This window comes from Sminthopsis crassicaudata, chromosome 3 (assembly GCF_048593235.1).
Source record: "Sminthopsis crassicaudata isolate SCR6 chromosome 3, ASM4859323v1, whole genome shotgun sequence".
Classification (NCBI taxonomy): Eukaryota; Metazoa; Chordata; class Mammalia; order Dasyuromorphia; family Dasyuridae; genus Sminthopsis; species Sminthopsis crassicaudata.
The window spans coordinates 509,319,615-509,339,391 of record NC_133619.1 but is presented as its reverse complement, the minus strand read 5'-3'; the positions used below and the strand labels follow the sequence as shown (position 1 = coordinate 509,339,391).

General features: G+C 37.1%; 1 protein-coding gene across 1 annotated transcript; it reads left to right on the top strand.

The window, feature by feature from the left end:
- The first annotated feature begins 3,274 nt into the window (after positions 1 to 3,274).
- Positions 3,275 to 18,911, top strand: AQP11 (aquaporin 11). The gene is made up of 3 exons (XM_074303994.1): positions 3,275 to 4,382; positions 15,846 to 15,962; positions 18,564 to 18,911. The coding sequence occupies exons 1-3, from the start codon at positions 3,782 to 3,784 to the stop codon at positions 18,641 to 18,643; spliced, it is 798 nt and encodes a 265-aa protein (XP_074160095.1). The 5' UTR covers positions 3,275 to 3,781; the 3' UTR covers positions 18,644 to 18,911.
- Positions 18,912 to 19,777: the final 866 nt, after the last annotated feature.

Here is a 19,777-nt window from a genome sequence, read left to right as displayed (position 1 = left end):
TTTTCTTCATCATCTTCTTTTCTGGTTTGATTTGATTTTTCTTTTACAGCAAGATAATTGTATAAATACGCATGCATATATTGGATTTAACATATATTTTTACTATGTTTAACATATATTGGACTACTTGCCATGTAGGGGATAGGGGTGGGAAAAGGGGGTAAAACTGGAACACAAGGTTTCGCAAGGGCTAATGTTGCAGAATTATCTATGCACATGTTTTGAAAAATAAAAAGCTTTAATTAATTTTTGAAAAAAAGAATATGTAAAAAAAAAAGTAGTTAAAGCAGAGATAGGGAAAAAATACCATCAGTCATCAACTGAAAGAGAAAAAAAATGAAAAACTTACAGGAACATCATAGTTAAATTTCAAAATTCCCAGATTTAGGAGAAAATATAGCAAGATTAAAAAGAACAATTTAAATACTACAAAACTACAATTAAGATGATACAACACCTAGCAGCTTCTTGAAACATTATGGTAGGCTGGACCCAATTTTATATTTAATCAGCATTGTTAACATTTTTTTCTTCATCACTTTCTTAATCCCAAACAATCTACAAAGCAATAAATCAAGGTCTTATTTGAAGCATTTGGTGACTTCTGATTTCTGAGGTGTAAATAAATTCTCACACTAAAAATTTAACAATTGGTAAGAGCTGGCTTCAGAGTACCATTGAAGGAAATTGCATCATTATAGAAGACATTAAATTACATTTCAATTGGGAAAGGCACATTCCAGATTGGAAAAAGGCAATGTACAATTTAGAAGGAATTAAGAAACAAAAAGGAGCTAATGAATAAGAAGTTAACTTGAAACATAAAGTAAGCTAAAACTAAGAAGGACACAGGGCCCATAATTGTAATCTAAAGTACACACCCCAGCAAGAATCCAGGTTTATTTTGCTAGATCTTAAACTAGAACTACAAAAGTAGTTCATCTACCGAAATCAAAACTAAGAAGCAGGAGACAAACTCGCAGGGTAAGATTTGTATTTCTAATAAAAGTAATTTATGTCATATCTTTTTGTTCAATTTATATAAAAAATGGGGGCAGATAGGTGGTGCAGTGGATAGAGCCCCAGCCTTGAATTCAGGAGGACCTGAGTTCAAATATGACCTCAGACACTTAACACTTCCTAGTTGTGTGACCCTGGGCAAGTCGCTTAACCCCAGCCTCAGGGGGAAAAAAAAAATTATATAAAAAATGTATATTAAATTCAAGTTACTTAGTCTAGTAGCTACTATTTTAGGAACATTGCCTCAAGGTCTTTAAATTTATTAAAAATAATATGAAAATGCATAACGAAAAAGAAGACTAAACTAGCTAATTTCGAGTCTTTAGGCTTTAAAAAAAAAGTTCCATTTATTTTTCTTTATAGAATATCCATGGGTTCCCCCCTTGTACATCGAATGTTTTCTTTCTCACCTTCTTCACCTTTTATTACTTCCTCTAGAAAGAATTTCCTAATTTCCCCTCTTGTTCATTCCCATTCTCCTCCTTCCCTGAAATCACTTGTGTGTTGTGTATGTGTAACTCCTATTGGTCTGATCAACCAAAGTCAGAGATACTATACATAGTCCCCAACACAGGGATATCATTTTGTTCCTACAAGTATGAAGAACAACCAAACAACCAAACAAGATATTATGTTTCTTTGATGTAAGTTCCCAGGCTTTCTAACTTTTTGTATTTGTATATTTAGTGTCTGGCATAGTATACAATGCATAGAAAGTATTTAATAAGTGCCATCACACCATGTCCCATCCATCTGTAAATCAGACCACAAACTTCTGCCCCTGACACTTAAAGCTGAGATTTCAGCTTACCTTTACCAGGCCATGACAACACTTTTCTGTTATCCCCAGAACATACCAGCAGTCCTCAAACTTTTAAATGGCGGGCCAGTTCAAGCCGCATGAACGTCCTCAGCTCCGCATCTGGCTCCGGGCCCTAGTTTGAGAACCCCTGAATTACCTACATTCCCTTCCCTACTTCATTTTCCAAGTCTAGTTTCTCTATGTTTTAGGACTGTTTTGCTTGCTTGTGCTTGTATTCCCCAGTGCTTAGCACAGTGCTTGGTACAAGGTAAGCACTTAATGTTTTCCTCACTCATCCTAAGAGATATCGAGAGATAGCTAGCAGGTGCTTCGGAGAACACAGGGCTTGGATTCAAGAAGAGCTGAATTCAAATTTGACCTTTAGACACTAGCTCACTTACTAGCCACAAATCATTTAACCTGTTAGCCTCAGTTTTCCCATCTGTCAAATGGTGATAATAACACTTACTTCTCAGGATTGCGAATATGAGATAAAAACTGTGTAGTACTTGTTATTATATGATTGTCATCATCATTAAAACAGGAGATGAAATCAACTTTGGCTAGAATTCAGAGTACATATAGGGAATATGTAATAATACTGGATAAGCCAGATTATGAAGTGTATGAAATGCACTTAAACCCCAGTGTATTTTATCCTATAACCAATAGGAAGCCACAGATGGTTCGGATGGAGGAGTTGGCCACCTGAGAAGAGATGACTGAAGCGCTGCTGTGATCTGTGTGTGATAAATTATTCTAATGGCAGCCTGAGGGAGTTAGAGATTTCGTTGAAGACTGTCACAATTATCCAGAGACTTGATAATGAGAACCGCTATAGAGGGAAAGGGTGATGTGCGGGAGCCGCGGCGGGCGCAGTCCTGTCCCGGGTCCTGTTATCGCTCAGGGCCCTGGCTGCGGAGGCCTCGGAGGTCCTTCCAACGCTAGAATTCTGCAATGTTGTGCTTGCAAAGGACGAGAGGGACTGGCCGCGTCCCTCGCTTTCTCGCAAGTTCTCTCCGAACAAGCTGCGTGAATAACTGAGAGCGTGGAGCATTCTGAGCCGCGCTCCCCAGGACGACCCTGCGTGGCGGGGAATATGGGCCTTTACGTCACCATAGAAATTGTGCCACCACGCGAGGTCTACGTGGGCATGGCCGTGGGGGTTTGTCCCCTGAACCGCGGAGGGGGGACGCGGAAAGAAAGTCGGTTGAGCCGCGGACGTGTTTTCTTTGCTCCGGGCCAACTGTCACACGGCCGCTGGGAGCGACTCCGCCGACCCACTCCGGTCCCGGACGCTCTCTCCCACCAACGGCGCCGGCGCGTGCCCGCTCTCGAGGGCCTAACCCAGCGCGCCGTGCCCCTCCTCCCGCCCCTGCGGAGGCCTGCACGCGCCCTCTTTTTAGGTACCAGGGAAACTTCCACATCGACTCCTAAAGGTCAAAGGGGCGCGTGGTCCGGAGTTGGAAGGGGGGAGGGAAGGAAGGGAGGAGAGGCTGGCGAGTCGGGAGCGCACGCGCAGTGGTGCGTCCCAGCGCGCGCTCCTCTCCTCCCTCTTCCCCTCCCTCTCCGGGTTCCCAACCCCTTTCGTTCGGTCCGAGGCGGGCGAGGTGGGTGTGGGCTGTACTCGTTTCTCCCCCGGGTGGGTGAGCTGACCGTTGGGAGCCTTCTCCCCGGAGTCGTCATCCTAGGCCGCTACCTCCCCTCCCTGGCTCTGCCCCCCTAGACTATCCGGGAGTCGGGAGCCGGGGAGGGGAGGACGAGGAGGAGGAGAGAGGAGGAGGAGCCCACCCTGAGCCCACCCCTTTTTTATCTTACATCCCCCGCTAAGCTTTCAAGCTGGATCCGGAGGAGGAGGGCCTGGAGACTCTGGACCCGCCCGGGGTCCAGGTCCAGGTCCCGGAGCTTCCCACGCCCGCGGTGGCGTCCTCGGGAGAACTGCGCCAGACCCTGCTGAAGATGTGGACGGAGGGGCAGGACACCTGCATCTCGCTGGGGGTGATGGTCTGCGTGGTCTTGCTCACCGGGATGGCGCGCGTGCTGGTCCGGAGGCACACCCGCTCCACGTTCATCCGAGTCTTCGTGGCCGAGCTGCTGGCCACCTTCCAGCTGTGCTGCTGCTCGCACGAGCTCCAGGTGCTGAATGAACTGAGGCCGGACACCCCCAGCTGGACCCTGACCGTCATCTATTTCCTCTCCCTCGTCCACGGGCTGACGCTGGTGGGCGCCGTCAGCAACCCGTGCGGGGTCCTGGAGCAGCTGGCGCTGGAGCAGATGCCCGTGTGGTTGGGCTTCCTCAAGATCTTTGCGCAGATGCTCAGCTCGGGGCTCAGCCGGACTTTTATGGTCTGGGTCTGGAGCCTGGGCATTTCCAGCCGGCACTTTGCCGAGAGGTCTATAAAGTGTGCCAGCCCCATCCACATCGCGCTGCCCGAAGCGTTCCTCGTGGAGATGCTCTGCTCCTTCATTTTCCACAGTACCGTGATGCATTTCCAGGAGGTCAGGCTCAAGTTTCGAATCCACATGCAGGCAGCACTCATCACGTTTTTGGTCTTCGCAGGTTTGTTTCCAGAGCGCACTCATCTCCCCAGACATCATCCCTCTTAACTATGGTCAGCCACCACCGCTGTTCTAACCATGTCTCGGTTGTTGCGGGCTCAAAGAAAAAAAATTCATTGTGTTTCTGTAGTGCTTCTGAAGTTTACTAAGGGCAGCTGTGAAGGAAGCGCATTATTGTGCAGGCGGCCCGACGTTTTCTTGGCAAATGATTTGTCATTTCCTTCTCCAGCTTGTTTTATCGATGAGGGAACTTGAAACAAGCAGAGTTAAATAGATTGCCCGGGTCACCCAGCTAGTGACAGAGGCCAGGTTTGAAGTCTGTTATCATTACCCATGAAGGGAGAAGTTAAGTGACACGCTAAAATGACAGAGTTTAAACTCTAATCCAGGTCACGGGCTCATAGAGTTTGGAATTTGTAACACACCGTTGAGATTACCTAGGACAACACCCTGGTTTTACAGAAGAGGAAGCTGGAGTGGAGTGGGGGAGGGAGATGGCTTGACTAAAGTTATAATATACAATGTGGATTCCAGATCAATTTTACATTGTACCTCATTATAGGAACCAAGGATGTGATAGTACTCAGTCCCTCCATTCTAGCTGTGAGTGCATTTCTCTGGCTTCCCACGCAAAAAAATGATCTATTTTATTTTAAAAATAATAATAATAACAGCTATCTGATGTTGGAACTGAGAAGTGAGGTCCTTAAGTAAATTACAGGAGTAATGAGTGTCATGTAAGACACTTCAGCAGGCATTGTCTGGAGAAAAGACTGCTTGGGAGAAATACTTCTGTCTTCAAACTTTTAAAGAGCTGTCATGTGAAAGGCAAGATTTAGTTATATTTCTTCTATTTAGCTTCAGAAGACTTGTCTACCCAACTTAGCTGGTTCAGTCAGGTCTGAGATATCCCAAAATGGACTAAATTAGGTCGTCAAGCATTTATTAAATGTTTACTATGTACAGGCCCAAGTGCTGGAGATACAAAATAAAAATAAGACCCCTATTTTGAGGAAGCTCAGAGTTCAATGCGACAGACATTGTAATTACATACAAGATAAATTCAATGTAAATTGAGAGTGAACCACCTGAAGGTAGCACTCGTTATATTTTTGGTCTTTGGTCAGAGGTAAAGCACTGGGAAGGGCAGGTATGGATTGAGAAAAGCCTCCTTCGGAAGGTAGGGTTAGGACTGAGTTTAAAAAAAAAACCCAGGGGAATCAGACAGCAGAAATGAGAGGGGAAAACATTCCGGATATTGGGAACAGCCACTAAGAAAAGTGCCAAAAGAAGGCCAGATAACTGGGATGGTAAAGGACCTGGAGGAGAGAGGAGAGTAAAATGTAAGATTACTGGGAAGGGGCCAGGTTGTGAAGGTCAAATAGGATTTTATATAAGTAAACCTGATAGGACCCAGTCTCTGAAAGAAGTAATAGAATTTACTTATCACAAAACAGTCACTTCCATTTCTGCTCACTAAACTTGATCAAAAGTCCAAAAAGTATCTAATATAAATTTTATACAGAATTCTTAAAAATTCTGTCATTTTTCATCACCATTTTTTTCTAATACTTGATTCCCATAGAAGTATAGTTACCTTAGAATCCCCTATCTTGGGATATTTTTAAAATGCATTTACAAGCCATCTAAAAACAGTTTATAAGTTTTTAAATGCACCTTACATGGAAGTGACTTCTGTGAAAAAAAAAAAAACAAAACTGGTCCATTTGTTCATGAAACAGTTACACAGTCCCAAATGCAGCCAACCATCATCTATGAGGTTATGAGGCAGAGATTTAAGGAACAATGTTGAATGACATAGTCCTTTTGAAATTGAGCTGTTTTAACAAAAAAAAAAATTCATTGGAAATTGTTCCAAAATGTTAAGGCTTCTAGATTTCATGTAGAGATAGGATATCTGTAGCCTATTTGTTATATTTGACACATTCTTTAAAATTCATTTAAAATATTCAGTATTATTTCAATCTTGTTGAAGTAGAAAGGGCAACTATTGGTGGTGCCGAGTCATTTAAAAATTCACACTCCCCCTCTCCCCCAGGCAATTGGGGTTAAGTGACTTGCCCAGAGTCACACAGCTAGGAAGTGTTAAGTGTCTGAGGCCAAATTTGAACTGAGATCCTCCTGATTTCAGGGCTAGTGCTTTATCTACTGTGCCACCTAGCTGCCCTTAAGACTCACTCTTTGTAGCTTCAATTTACAGTTAAGATAATTACTTAAATTTTCATAGCATTTTATTGTTAACAGAATACTTTCCTCCCAAAAACTTTGAGAGATGGTTCATACAAATATTCTTTATACAAATGAGGAAACTGAGACTCAGCTTGAGATTTAGCTACAATCATGAGGTTTGTAAGTAAGTGGTGGAACTGAGACCTTAATTCAGCAAGTTAATTGCTCTTTCCAGACAAGAAAAGGATCTTTACCTACCTTTAAAATTTATACTGTGTGTATCTTTGGCCTCCTCAGAAGAGATATTTACACAATATCCCAATATCTATCTGTTCCTTGATGTTTTCTTTAGGGATGGAGAAAAAAGATGTCCAACTAGGAGAGAATAGAAGCATGTTGTGGGTCTGGAAAAATTATTGTTGTAAAGTTCTATTGTTAAAGAAGAAACATTCCCAAGGTCTTTCACAAAATTAGTTCTGTCAAAAAATAATTAACACTGTAATTCTTCATTTATAGACTGCTAGTGATACCTTCATTTTACAAGGAAGTAAATATTTTTTAAAATAGAAAAATGATAAAATTTGGAATTTAAGATTAAGGAAACTAAGGCAACATGTTGCAGGAACTTCTGGAAATGACACAGTTTGGGCAGGGGGGGAAAGAACTTTCTTTCCTTCCTCCCACTATAGAGACCTTGAATAGAAAATATAGCCCACTTGAGAACAGGAAGCATATCACTCTCTGGGGCCAGATCTAAATTGATACAGCATAATACAAGTTATAGATACTCAAACATTGTGATTTTCTCATTTCTTTTCTATTAGAATAGTGAATACTGAGTTAAACCCTTAGAAGTTATAAAATTGAAAAATGAAAGAAATCTTAAGAGTTCTCTTTGTCGAGGAAACTAAATCTCATAGGACAAAAAGCTTGCTTCTTTCATACAGTTAATAAACATGTCAGGGACAAGCCTTAGGTATTATGATACCAAGTTTATTTCTCTTTCCACTGTATCATAAAACTGGAGCTGTTACTATTAAAAGGGATTTTATCCCAGAGCACTGAAATTTTGAGCACAAAGAATTTTAATGTTTATTCTTCAGAGGCTAGAAACAAGTGAACTTGTCACCTAGTTAGCAAGCATAGTGTGATTACTAAGTTATAACTGTATCAAATTGCTTACCTTCTCAATGAGAAAGAACAGGAAGAAGAGGAGAGAATATGAAATTCAAAATTTTTACAGAAACGAATGTTAAAAAAAAATTTACATGCAATTGAAAAAATTTTTTTTCTATCTCTTGCCCTTCCCCAAAAAGCAGTTAGTAGATCTGAAACTCCATCAATGTAGATTGATAGTTTTTCAGAGAATTTCATAGATCACAGATTTTAAAAAGTGTGGCATCATACAGCCAGTGTGTGCTAGAGGCAGAAAGTGAACCCCAGATCTTTTTTTTTCCAAGCCAGTTTTTTAAACACCACCACAAACTGTCTTTCATTACCAAGAATAGGTACATCCAAAAGTTACTATATATACTAACATTCTCCCTCCTGTTCAGTTGGATTTGTATTGATTGTATGAATACCACACTATGAATTACAAAGTAGTTTGGAAGGCTGGTTTTACATTACAAGTGTGTATGGCATCCAAGGAAATTACTTGTTCATTCATCCCAAATCACAAAAGTTAGAACGTCCAACCACTTCCTGAATAGAAATTTTTACTATAACACCTCAAGACCTCCACTCCTAAAGAACTAACTAGTTTGGAAGCAGCACTTAGATCACTCTCCTTATTAGGAAGTTTTCCATAAGATTGAACCAAAATCTGTGTCTAATTTCTATTCTAGTTCTTCTCAATGAAAAAAAAAAGTGTATTCTTTTGACCAGGTGATAATATTTCAGCTACTTTTTGCACAGCCCTAATGTTTTTGTGTCATTTCCCTCCTTTATTTCACCCTTAAATTCTTTTCTTTCCTGGAAGAAATTCCTCCATTTAAGCCTCACGTGGTATTGTTTTTCCTTTTCTTAGCACCTCAAAGGATATCATGGATTGAGTCCAGTCTTATCAGGACCCAGAGAGTAATTGCTGTGTAATAGAAAAGAAAACTAGGCATGGAGTCACAGAATTCTCCCCTCCTTTTTCAGCACCTATGAATACATTGTTGCCAGTAGATAATGGAATTAGATTATTTTTTCATTTTGTATATATATTACCCTTGGGCAAAATCATGGAAGGTAAGATGAGGTGTGGCTGGAAAGTGATTTATACTTAAACTGAGCAAATATTCCATTGTATAAAAGAACCCTATGATTTAACAAATTTCATCTTTATTCTACAAAATCAGTAAAACCAATTAATACAGGTCATTCTCTTGATTGGGGATGAGAGGATTAGAGATAGGAAGAATAATAAGCTGGGAATGGCCTCCTGTATTGCAAGAATAATTAAGGACATATATTTATAGTATTGGTGATGTTTTCTAGCCCTGCCCCAGAATATATGTGTAGGTTGATATGTGGAGCCAGTGTGCTAGTGTAATCAACTAATATTTTATTTAGTTCACAGTATAAAGATTTTTGCTGCCTTTTTTCTCCCAATGGGAACCAAGATTAACTGGTTTTGCTATAATATAGCTATAGAGCTATAATTTACTATATAATACCCTTCTACATATCCTGTGATCCATGAAACATAATACTTGAAAGATTTAAAAGTATTAGTGCCTATTTCAAGACTGCCTCACTTATTCCCAGGAATGTGGTTCCTGTGCTGAGAAAATCTAGTTCAGTGAGCAAAGAAAAGCAATAACTTTTACAGTTCTATAATATTTTACCGTCTACTGATCTGTGAGTTTTATAATGCAAATTCTGTATGCCTGCTCTGAAAGTGCAATATGGTTTCAATATGGTCACCATACCAGTAAATGTATCTCCAAAGGAACACAGACTTGTGTCTTCTGGCTTCAAGCCTAGTGGTCTTTTCACATGATGTTTGTGGATAACTAACTGACCATAGATTGAAAAGAATATATACTCATTTTCTCTAATTCCAGTTTTTAAAGGCTTTAGCAATAAATCAGACCCAACAGTTTACTTCAGTTTTAATATTTGAGTCCATGAGTTTCACAGAATGTTTGATATCTGTTTAAATCAGAATGGGTAAAGTTCCAAATGAACTTCTGATATCTTTGTAAAAATTTTTAAAATGTTTTTGTTACAAGATTTTTTGGGGGAAAATTTCAGTGAATAGCAATATGAATCCAATGCAAAACTCATCTATTTGTAAATAGATTCATATTTTCTCTGTGATCTATTCATCTATCATGTCCATGTAGGATAAGGATAAGGAGGACTGCAACTGAGTGTTGATTGGTAGAGGGAACTTCTGGGTAGGCTCCCTCTATCAATGCAGGTTGAGACCTTCTTTATATCTGAGAAATCTTGGAGCATTAGGCAGAGTCCTAAGGGATAAGTGATGTGTCTAAAGCAGACTTTGCCTCTATTTCTTCCTGGCTTCCAGGTCTTTGTAGCCCCTGTGACATATCAAAGGTAACTTGTCTATGGACATTGCAGGTGAAATAATAATTTGGCATTTAGGCTATTCACCATTTGATTGTAGCCAAACTGACCCATTGGCCACTTCCTGTACTTGACATTGCATCTCTTGCCTCTCCTGCTTTTGTACAGGCTGTCTCCCTTCTCATCTCCCCATCTTAGAACATCTCATTTCCTTCCAGGCTTTGCCCAAGTGCCCTGATTTTTCTTTTTCTTTTTTTTTTTTTTTTTTTAATTAATTTTTATAATTATAACTTTTTTTTGACAGTACATATGCATAGTTAATTTTTTTTTTTTTTAACAACATTATCCATTGTACTCCCTTCTGTTCCGAATTTTTCCCCTCCTTCCCTCCACCCCCTCCCTAGATGGCAGGCATTCCCATACATATTAAATATCTTATAGTATATGCTTGGTACAATATATATGTGCAGAACCGAATTTTTTTGTTGTTGCAAAGGAAGAATTATATTCGGAAGATAAAAATAATCTGGGAAGAAAAACAAACAAAAAAATGCTCACAGTTTACACTCATTTCCCATTGTTCCTTTTCTGGGTGTAGCTGATTCTGTCCATCATTTACCAATTAGAATTGGATTAGCTCTTCTCTATGTTGAAGATATCCACTTCCATCAGAATACATCCTCATACAGTATCATTGTTGAAGTGTATAATGATCTCCTAGTTCTGCTTATTTCACTCAGCATCAGTTGATGGTAAGTCTCTCCAAGCCTCTCTGTATTCCTCCTGTTGGTCATTTCTTACAAAACAATGATATTCCATAACCTTCATATACCATAATTTACCCAACCACTCTCCAAATGATGGACATCCATTCATTTTCTAGTTTCTAGCCACTACAAAAAGGGCTGCCACAAACATTTTGGCACATACAGGTCCCTTTCCCTTCTTTAGTATTTCCTTGGGATATAAGCCCAGTAGTAGCACTGCTGGGTCAAAGGGTATACACAGTTTGATAACTTTTTGAAGCGCCCTGATTTTTCAAGTGTTAGTTCACCATCATTGTGAACAGATATCCCCCAGTAGAATGTAACCCCCACATCTCATTTTATTTGATTGTACAAATAACCAAGCTGTCCTTGTTGAGGTTCTCAGAGCCATATAGGATCATTCGATGCATCTGAATGATTACCTCCAACTTGAGTTAAACAGAATTCCCTACTTCATAGGAATCATTCAAGAGTATTTTATTGGGCATCAGCTGTTTGCTCAGCCCTGTACTCTGCTGTGGGGATAAAAAAGGAGCCAAAAATTAGAACCTACTCTCAGGGAACTTCAATTCTGCCATGTTGTTTTATCTTTTAAAGATGGGCCTATCATTCAGAGAGAGAAGTGGGTCACATTGGTTAGCACTAGAGTCAGTTGACCTGGAGTTCTCACCTGCCTCTGATATTCATGTATAAGTTATTGAACTTCCATTCAGGATTTTTTCCTTTGTAAGAAAGAGGTCTACTCCATAAGGGCTTTGAGCTCCAATATGCAAAGCACTCTGCATATCTTAAAACATTACATAAATATCAGTTATTTTAATAAGTGCTCAATAATTATTTGCTGAATTAGGATGATGAGATTTTTATTAACAATAGTGAATTGCCAAAAGAAGGTAATTCTAAATTATGCTGTACAGTTTGAAAGAAGTTCAGGAAACCCAGGAGTCTCTAGGAGAAATGGAGCAGTGGAGAGGATGCTTCATGGGAGAAGTGGAATTTGTATTTCTTTTAAAATCAAGTTCATAAAAGTTGTTTATCTTCAAATGCCTTCAAATGGATCCTTTTCAAACTTAATATAGTTCAAGTCAGAGGTATTTTGATATTTATAATAAAAAACAGGTTTCCAAATATAGGACTTTATCCCTACAGGAATACACATAATTTTCAAATGTTTATATTTTATAGTCACTCTTTAAAATGCAGAAATGTCTTTTATTTTGATCTGTGCCATTTTATTTGCATAGAAAGGTTAAAATTGTTGAAATTGAGGAGTGGGAATTTTCTGTTTTTAATTCATCAGATTTCAGCTTGGCATATGCCTTCTTAAAGTTCTTACTTACTTTTGCTCCTACTCCAAGTTGGATTTTTCCCTCTAGAAAAGTTAACATAAAATGTCTTGAATGTTCATAATTATACAGTTATCTAACACTGTAGAGTTTAATAAAAATGAATCAAGTTACATCATTATAGTAACTCTGATTTTTCTTGATGCAATAGGGAGGGTTAACTGAAAGAGACTGAAGTAAAAAATAATTTTAATAACTTTTTGGGAAAAAACTTAAATTGCAGGAAATATTTTATTATGGCAAAAAATTCAAGCTCTCAGAACTAAATACAGATATTATTCTATCTTGTTAATACATTTTGCCTTGAATTACCTTCTCTGAGGCTCAGTTTTCCCTTCTAAAATCAAATGATTTAACTAGATGTTGTCCAAGGTCTCTTATAGTTTTGAAATTCTCATTTGAATTATCCAGTAGACTAGAAGACATTCATAATGATAAGTGTTTTCTTTCCCTAGTGCTTTATAGTTTCCAAACAATTTTATTATTTAGCTTTTATGGGGATTGCTATCCTTCATGTTTCAGAGAAGAAAAAGGAAGGACAGTGATAATGTGGCTCACATCCATGGGGGCACAACTAGGAATATAGCAGGATGGTTGATGTTCCATTACATTTAGCATCAAGTTATAAGAACTAATGTTTTTCAAAGAAGTTATACTGATGGTAAATGCTGCTATTATTATAAGAGGGATAAGGGTGGGTAGGAAAACTTGTTCTCATTTTTTTGTTGAAGGCGTTTAAAAAACAAAAAGGGGAAACCCATTGTGTGGGGATTTTTTTAAAATGTCTTTGGTGCCATAATTTACTCCTAAATGAAGTAAAAAAATTTTTTTTAATGTTAATAAAAATTCCTTATTTTATCAAAAGCCAAAGTGTGATTTGTTCTGAAAATTTTGATTTTAATTATTTATAGCATATATCAGTGTAACAAAAATTTGCTTTCAGAAGATCTTTGTATAAAATTGTGATTTTGAGGAGACTTTGATAATGATCCTTCCTGAGGAGATTACTTATCATTGCCTATAATTTTGCTATTTAAAATGTTGAAACTACATTTTAAGTAAGGTAAATGGAAATGTTTAAAAGCTGTAAGTGTTCTTTCATGTCCTCTCCAAGGCACTTTGGTTACTTTACCAGTATAATAGGACAAAGTTTCTGTGGTAGTGAAGTACTGCCCAATAGATATGTGGCTTTTATTGCTGAAGAAGTCTGATTTTTAAAAATATATAAGTGTTATCATTTGACAGTTCAGGAGAGATAATAAATTTATTTTATTTGAAAACAGATGTCATGTTGTATAATGCAATTTTACCAAAAGAACTACAGTTAACTGTCCATTTAACTGATTTTGACAATCCAAATCAAAGCAGTAGTAGAAATTGGAAATTTTTAAAAGTAACTATTTTTTTCAACACATAGGTCTATAGTTTTTTATATTTTTATTTAATTGCCAAACTAAAATGCCACCTGTTGAACATTCCTTTTTTTAAAATAGCTTTTTATTGACAAAACATTCATGGGTAATTTTTCAGTAGTGACCCTTGCAAAAACTTTTGTTCCAACTTTTCCCTTCCTTCTCTCCACCTCCTCTCCTAGGTGGCAGGTAGTCCTATACATGTTAAATAGAACATTCCTTTAAAAAAAAAAAAAAAAAAAGATTCAGGTTTTGTGTTTGAGTTTATTTGTTTTATCTTGGATAGTATTTCTTTTTTCTGTGATACAATTTGAAAAATTGTTCTGCAATAGTAATGGCAGCTCACATTTTTATAGTTACAAATAGATATAAGTAGTATCATTGTCCCCATTTTACTGATGAGAATTTACCTGATACTTAGTTTCATAGGTAAATAAATGTTAAAACTAATACTGAAACCCAAGTCTAGCATCTTTTTCACTATATTTTTCATTATATTCACTATGTATGTCATACTGATAATCTAATTATTCACCCAGACATTCAGTATTATACACCTTAGGCATCTACTTTCTGCTTAGATTAGTTCTCAGTCAAAGGGCCCATAGATATTCTAAGTGATTTTGAAAAGATTTAGTTTGATTTGGGCCAGATGATATGGAATGCTCCTTGTGTCGTAGCTATTGAAAACCCAAAAACCCAATTTGAACTGAGGATTCCTTTTTATTCTTAGGACTGCCCTGTACCTAAAGTGAATATCACATTGTAACAGTATACTTAAAGACTGTCTCTAGTATTCATCCTGATTCCATTCCCCTTGGCCCCAGGATAGATGCAGTTAAAGCTGCCATGATAGGTAGGGAAAGAGTGAGCACTTTGGTGAACCTTCATGCCCTTCAGCAAGAGCATTCTTCTGAAAAGTGCCTCCAGTGGGCCTTTTTCACTCAATATTTGAATGTATTGGCTCTTGCCTGCAAAGTTTGTTTCTAGCAACTAGAGTGATAAAATCCATTGGTAGGGCCTCTACAACACAAAGGCTTGAAACTGGAGTGATTTCGGTGGGAACTGTTCATTGTCTCCAAGTAGCCCAGTTGTGAGTTTCAAATCTGTTGTCATTGAAATAAATTACCATAATGATCATCAATAATGCCATAATTCTAATTAAAATAAAAAATAAGGCCCTATCATATTAGTGCTTTTAAACCAGTAACTATTGTACCTTTTGTTGTCTTTGTAGTATTATTTGGGCTTTATACTATTGATAGTTAAAATTGGGTTAACAGCTAACAGGATGTTTATTTTTGTGATAAAATGTATTTTTTTGGGCCATGATAACACACCACAAAAAACTTTAGGAACAATATTAATTATTTATTAATTAATTATAATTTATTTAGGAACAGGATCAATTATTAGAATGATTTTTAAAAATATGTAATGTAGCTATATCTACCAATAATATGGTATTTTCCAAAAGCTAAACTAGTAATAACACTATGCTTTAATGCTTTCTTCTTTTAAAATGCTCCTATTTATTATTATAGTAGAAATAAAGGGTGTGAAAGAGAGGATGCAGAATTCTTCACTTTTTGAGGATGGAGTAATTTGATTCAAGTGAGCTCTGAAGGAATGTGGTATGATGGGATGTGGGGGGAACAGGACTCTCAAACATTGGATTTGGATTCAGAAGATCAAGATTTGAATCTAGCATTGTCACCTTGGTCAAGTCACTTGATTTTTTGGGCCTAAACTCTCCCTTATCTATAAAGATAAAGAGACTAGAACTTGAAAGTTTTTAAGACCTATTTAAAGCACTAAAATTCTGTATCCATATAATCCTTCTAAAGATTCCCTTTTGGGAGCCTCCCATTTCTTTACCTGTTTACAATAAAGAAATTAGACTATATACATGTTTTCCCAGATAGAGGACAAGCTGCTTCAAGGTAGGAATTTTTAAATTTTTGTCTTTGTGATTCTTAGCATAGTGCCTGACAGATAAATAGACAAATTCTTATTGATTAGTCCCTTTCTAAGATCTAACTCTTTGCTTTGGGGAACAGATGCATTCATTCTCATAGGTTTCTTTATAAATTTGGAGAAATTATAATTGTAGAGCTAATTTGCTACATACTTAAACTGACACATTAGAAATTGCCATATGTTTTTAGTTCCTAACAGGTGAAAGATAAAAATCTAGTTTAGTGTCATTTTGCTTAAAATTTTGTTACAGGAGGAAATCTAACAGGAGCTATATTTAATCCAGCTTTGGCCCTTTCACTACATCTCCAGTGCTTTCATGAATTATTCTACAACTATTTAATTGTGTATTGCCTGGCTCCTTCTTTAGGTAAGCACATTTCTATTTCGTACATTTTCAGGAAATGTAATGTTGAATTCTATTGTCAAATCTCCATTTTCTCAAAGCAGGGCTGGGAGAACCTTTAGTGTTTAAAGCAGAGGCCAGAGTCCACCTCTGAAGTACTAATAATAGAACATTTTAAAGGGGCTCTCCTAGTGTAACCTAAAATTTTTGTGCGTTGCATCTTGAAACATATGACCAAAGAATATCAGAATTGGAAGAGAGGACCTGGTTTAACATGCCAGATGATCTCTAAGCTTATATATGCTGTGAAAGTTCTGTTATACTTATTAAGGATCATATATCAAGTCCTTGAATTTCTACAAATTAATATGTTTAAAGAGTACATATATACTTCAATAGAAAAAATAAACATGGTTTTTAAAAGTGTGTAAATAGAAATTCTAGTTTATCACTGACTTCAAATATGTGGTTAGAGACATGATTACATGGAAAATAGTTTGTCCCAAAGGTAGGATGAACAGTGCAATGATGTGGCACAATAGAAAGATGAATGAGCTGGGATCCTGGAGACCTGGGTTCTCATTCTAGAACCATATATTAGATAGTTTTGTCATCTTGGGCAAATCCCTTCTGCTTTCTGGGTCTGATTTATCAACCAAATGGAGTTACAAAGAACAATACAATTGAAAATGATAGAACCTCAAAAAATCTAAAGAAATATGGGAGAGAAAAAGGAGGGACCATAGAAATGAAATTATCATTTCAGTTTAAAAATGGAAGGGACAAAAATTCAACTCTTTCAGGATCCAAAGGTTACAGACTGGAAAAATAAAGAGATGACCACTCCCAGGCTGTATTGTGATCAGGAAAATGTTAGAGAGCTGCAAAGGGCCATGAGAGTGATCTAGTTCAGCATTTTCATTTTACAGATGAGGAAACCAGTCACCCAGCTATTAAGTGGCAGAAGAGGAATTGGAACTCAAATCTTTGGAGCCTTTTGATTCTTGGGTCCATGGTTCTTTTTTCCACTCAGCACTATTTAGCACCTTTGTTTTCTTTCTCAGCAATTTCCAAATAATCACTATTATTTCACAGATGTGAGATTTGAATGATGATTATCTCCATCTCCTACAAAAATCATAGAAAATATCATAAATGTATAGTAATAGATTCATTCCCAATTTGTGAATTTCATGACATGAAACTCTAGTGTGCATTGTTTTCTTACAGTAAGAGATAGTTGGGGTTTTTTTTTGTTTGTTTGTCTTTTTCTGAGGCAATTGGGGAGTTAAGTGCCTTGCTCAGGGTCACACAGCTAGGAAGTGTTAAGTGTCTGAGACCAAATTTGAAAACTCAGATCCTCCTGAATTCAGGGCTGGTGCTCTATTCCACTGCACCACCTAGCTGTCCCTGAAGGAGTTGATTTTTATAAGGTGATTCTTAAATACAGTGATTTCATCCTAGCAATGACATCATCAAGAAGGCAAAAATAACCCTGGGGATCTTAGTGACACAGTCATATTTCCTGGCTGTTTTTTGTTTTGCTTTATGGAGTCCCAAGCTACAGAATGGACCAATACTTTCCTGGATTGTGCAGCAACACATTACTGTCAGAATCACATATCTCAATTGCTGCTGCTTAGCAAAAAACAATCCTTCTTGACTGTTATCCCACTGATTAATTCTACTTTGGTGTGTTAGTACAGGATAATGCTTTGTCTAATGGGATTAATGAACTTTAAAAAAAAAATTACTTAACTCATATTAGCTTGATGTTGAATAACCAGAATAATTGTTCCCATATCTTAGGATTTATTAACATCAGAGATTCTCAACTTTATATCTCCCCCAAAGCCACGCTTATTGTTCTACATACAATAAGCACTGAATAAATGTTTGTTGGTTTGATATTTAACATATACTTCTTTTTTTTTAATTATTAATAGTTTTTATTTACCAGATATTTGCATGGGTAATTTTACAACATTGACAATTGACAAACCATTTGTTCCAATTTTCCCCTCCTTCCCCCCCTCCATGGCAGGTCGACCAATACATGTTAAATATGTTAGAGTATAAATTAAATACAATATATATATACATGACCAAACAGTTAACCTATACTTATTAATAAGATTAGAAAATAAATTTCTTTTAAATTTTAAGTATGGATTTTTTTGGTTTATCTTGTAGGAGTTGGCTTTTCTCCACTGAATTTATTGGAAAATTTGAATTTATATCTGTTGCATATCATTGTATTAAATTTAAAAGGAAAATATGTATGTGAAAGGGAGTAATCCAAGGACTACCTTGTATTATGTGATTTTACAAGACAAAACTCCTAAATATTTTCAAAATTCCTTATTTAATTCACAGTGTCTCTGGGACCAGCAGAGACAAATATCACTAATGATGGAGATAAATTTGGAGAAGGGACTCCTTCCCATTTATTATTTATTTTTGGTATTGAAGAAAATAAACAATGAATGTTCTTGATTTTAGAAATTCTGTAAGCATCATAAAGTCTTGGCATAGGAAATTTTTATGAACATATTCAGTTCTTAAGAATACAAAAATGAATGGTTATAACATTTTTGATTTTTTAAATGTTATTTTGTCTTTCAGGTATAATGTTGATGGTTTTGATGTTCATCCATTTCCTTCCTTGGCTGCATAACATGAATAGAGTTCATAAAAATGAATAGTGATTATTAAAGACTAATACTAAGTTAAATTGCAGTCCAGCTGGATGTGAAGCAGTCACCACGTTCAGTTGCTTCATGTTCTAAATGCCAGTTGCACTTTTCTCCAAATGTCAGATCTCTTTGAGGATGCTGTTCGTATCACTGAGACGTTGAAAAAAAAAATCAATGTGAAATTGAGGTCTCCTGTGTAAAGACGTGTTCTTTTGAATGATGTATATTAAAATGCTGCTGGAAAGGACTCATTACATTAAATTTAAATTTCAAGTGACAGTTGTTAACCTTTTTCACGAAAACTAATAGGAGGGGAGAGAGAGAATTTTTACAAGGGAATGAGGGCCATCCAAATTCATATAACTGAGAGCCCTTCCATTCAGTGTACTGGGACAGCTAATCGAAATGTCTGTTCTAGAGTTGGGTAGATACTCCTTTCAGCAACAGATTTGCCATAATGTAATTAATCATTATCACTGATATAATTTTCCACTAGAAGACACTGTAGATAGAGATATAGAAATACTTCAATGGATTGCATCCTTCTTTTCCAAATAGACTAATTTAACATCTAAATCTATTATAGTATTCAATTGGTTCATGATTTCATCATTTCTGCCATCAGAACTAATCTCTTCTTTAGTAATTGGTTTGGAGAGGTATCACAGCCAATAACATTTTATCTCTTGATGATCCGTCCTCTGTTGATGAACCTCTTCACATTTAAGAAGGCTAATTCTTGGATGAGAGGGCATCTGTCACTGTACTTACTCATGAAGTCTTTCCATCTAAGTAGAATGGGCCTGCAGGAACCTTTTGTCTGCTGGCACAGGCTTCAAGCATCTGATGTCACCATTAGGCCATGAATAGGCATCTAAGATATACGTTAGTGATACTTCTGAATTAAGAAGACAGCACAGTTCAGTGGAAGGAGCCCTGGATTTTGGAGTCAAGTGATGGGCACTCATCCTGGCCCCATCACTGACTACCTCGGGCAAATCACAGCATCTCTGGGACTTGGATCTCTTGCAGCTCTATGTCTTTGAACCAAAGTGCCTTTTAAGTAGAATGAATTCCTCACCAGCCTCATATTTTGCTAGTTTTCATTTATTTAATAGGTAATAAGATTCAATTCAAATGAGT

What these genes read in the sequence shown, in the direction of transcription:
- AQP11 (XM_074303994.1), top strand. Translation starts at nt 3,782, where the DNA reads ATGTGGACGGAGGGGCAGGACACCTGCATCTCGCTGGGGGTGATGGTC. An exon ending in CACGTTTTTGGTCTTCGCAG is followed by an intron (nt 4,383 to 15,845) that starts GTTTGTTTCCAG and finishes ATTTTGTTACAG; the next exon opens with GAGGAAATCTAACAGGAGCT. An exon ending in TTGCCTGGCTCCTTCTTTAG is followed by an intron (nt 15,963 to 18,563) that starts GTAAGCACATTT and finishes TTTGTCTTTCAG; the next exon opens with GTATAATGTTGATGGTTTTG.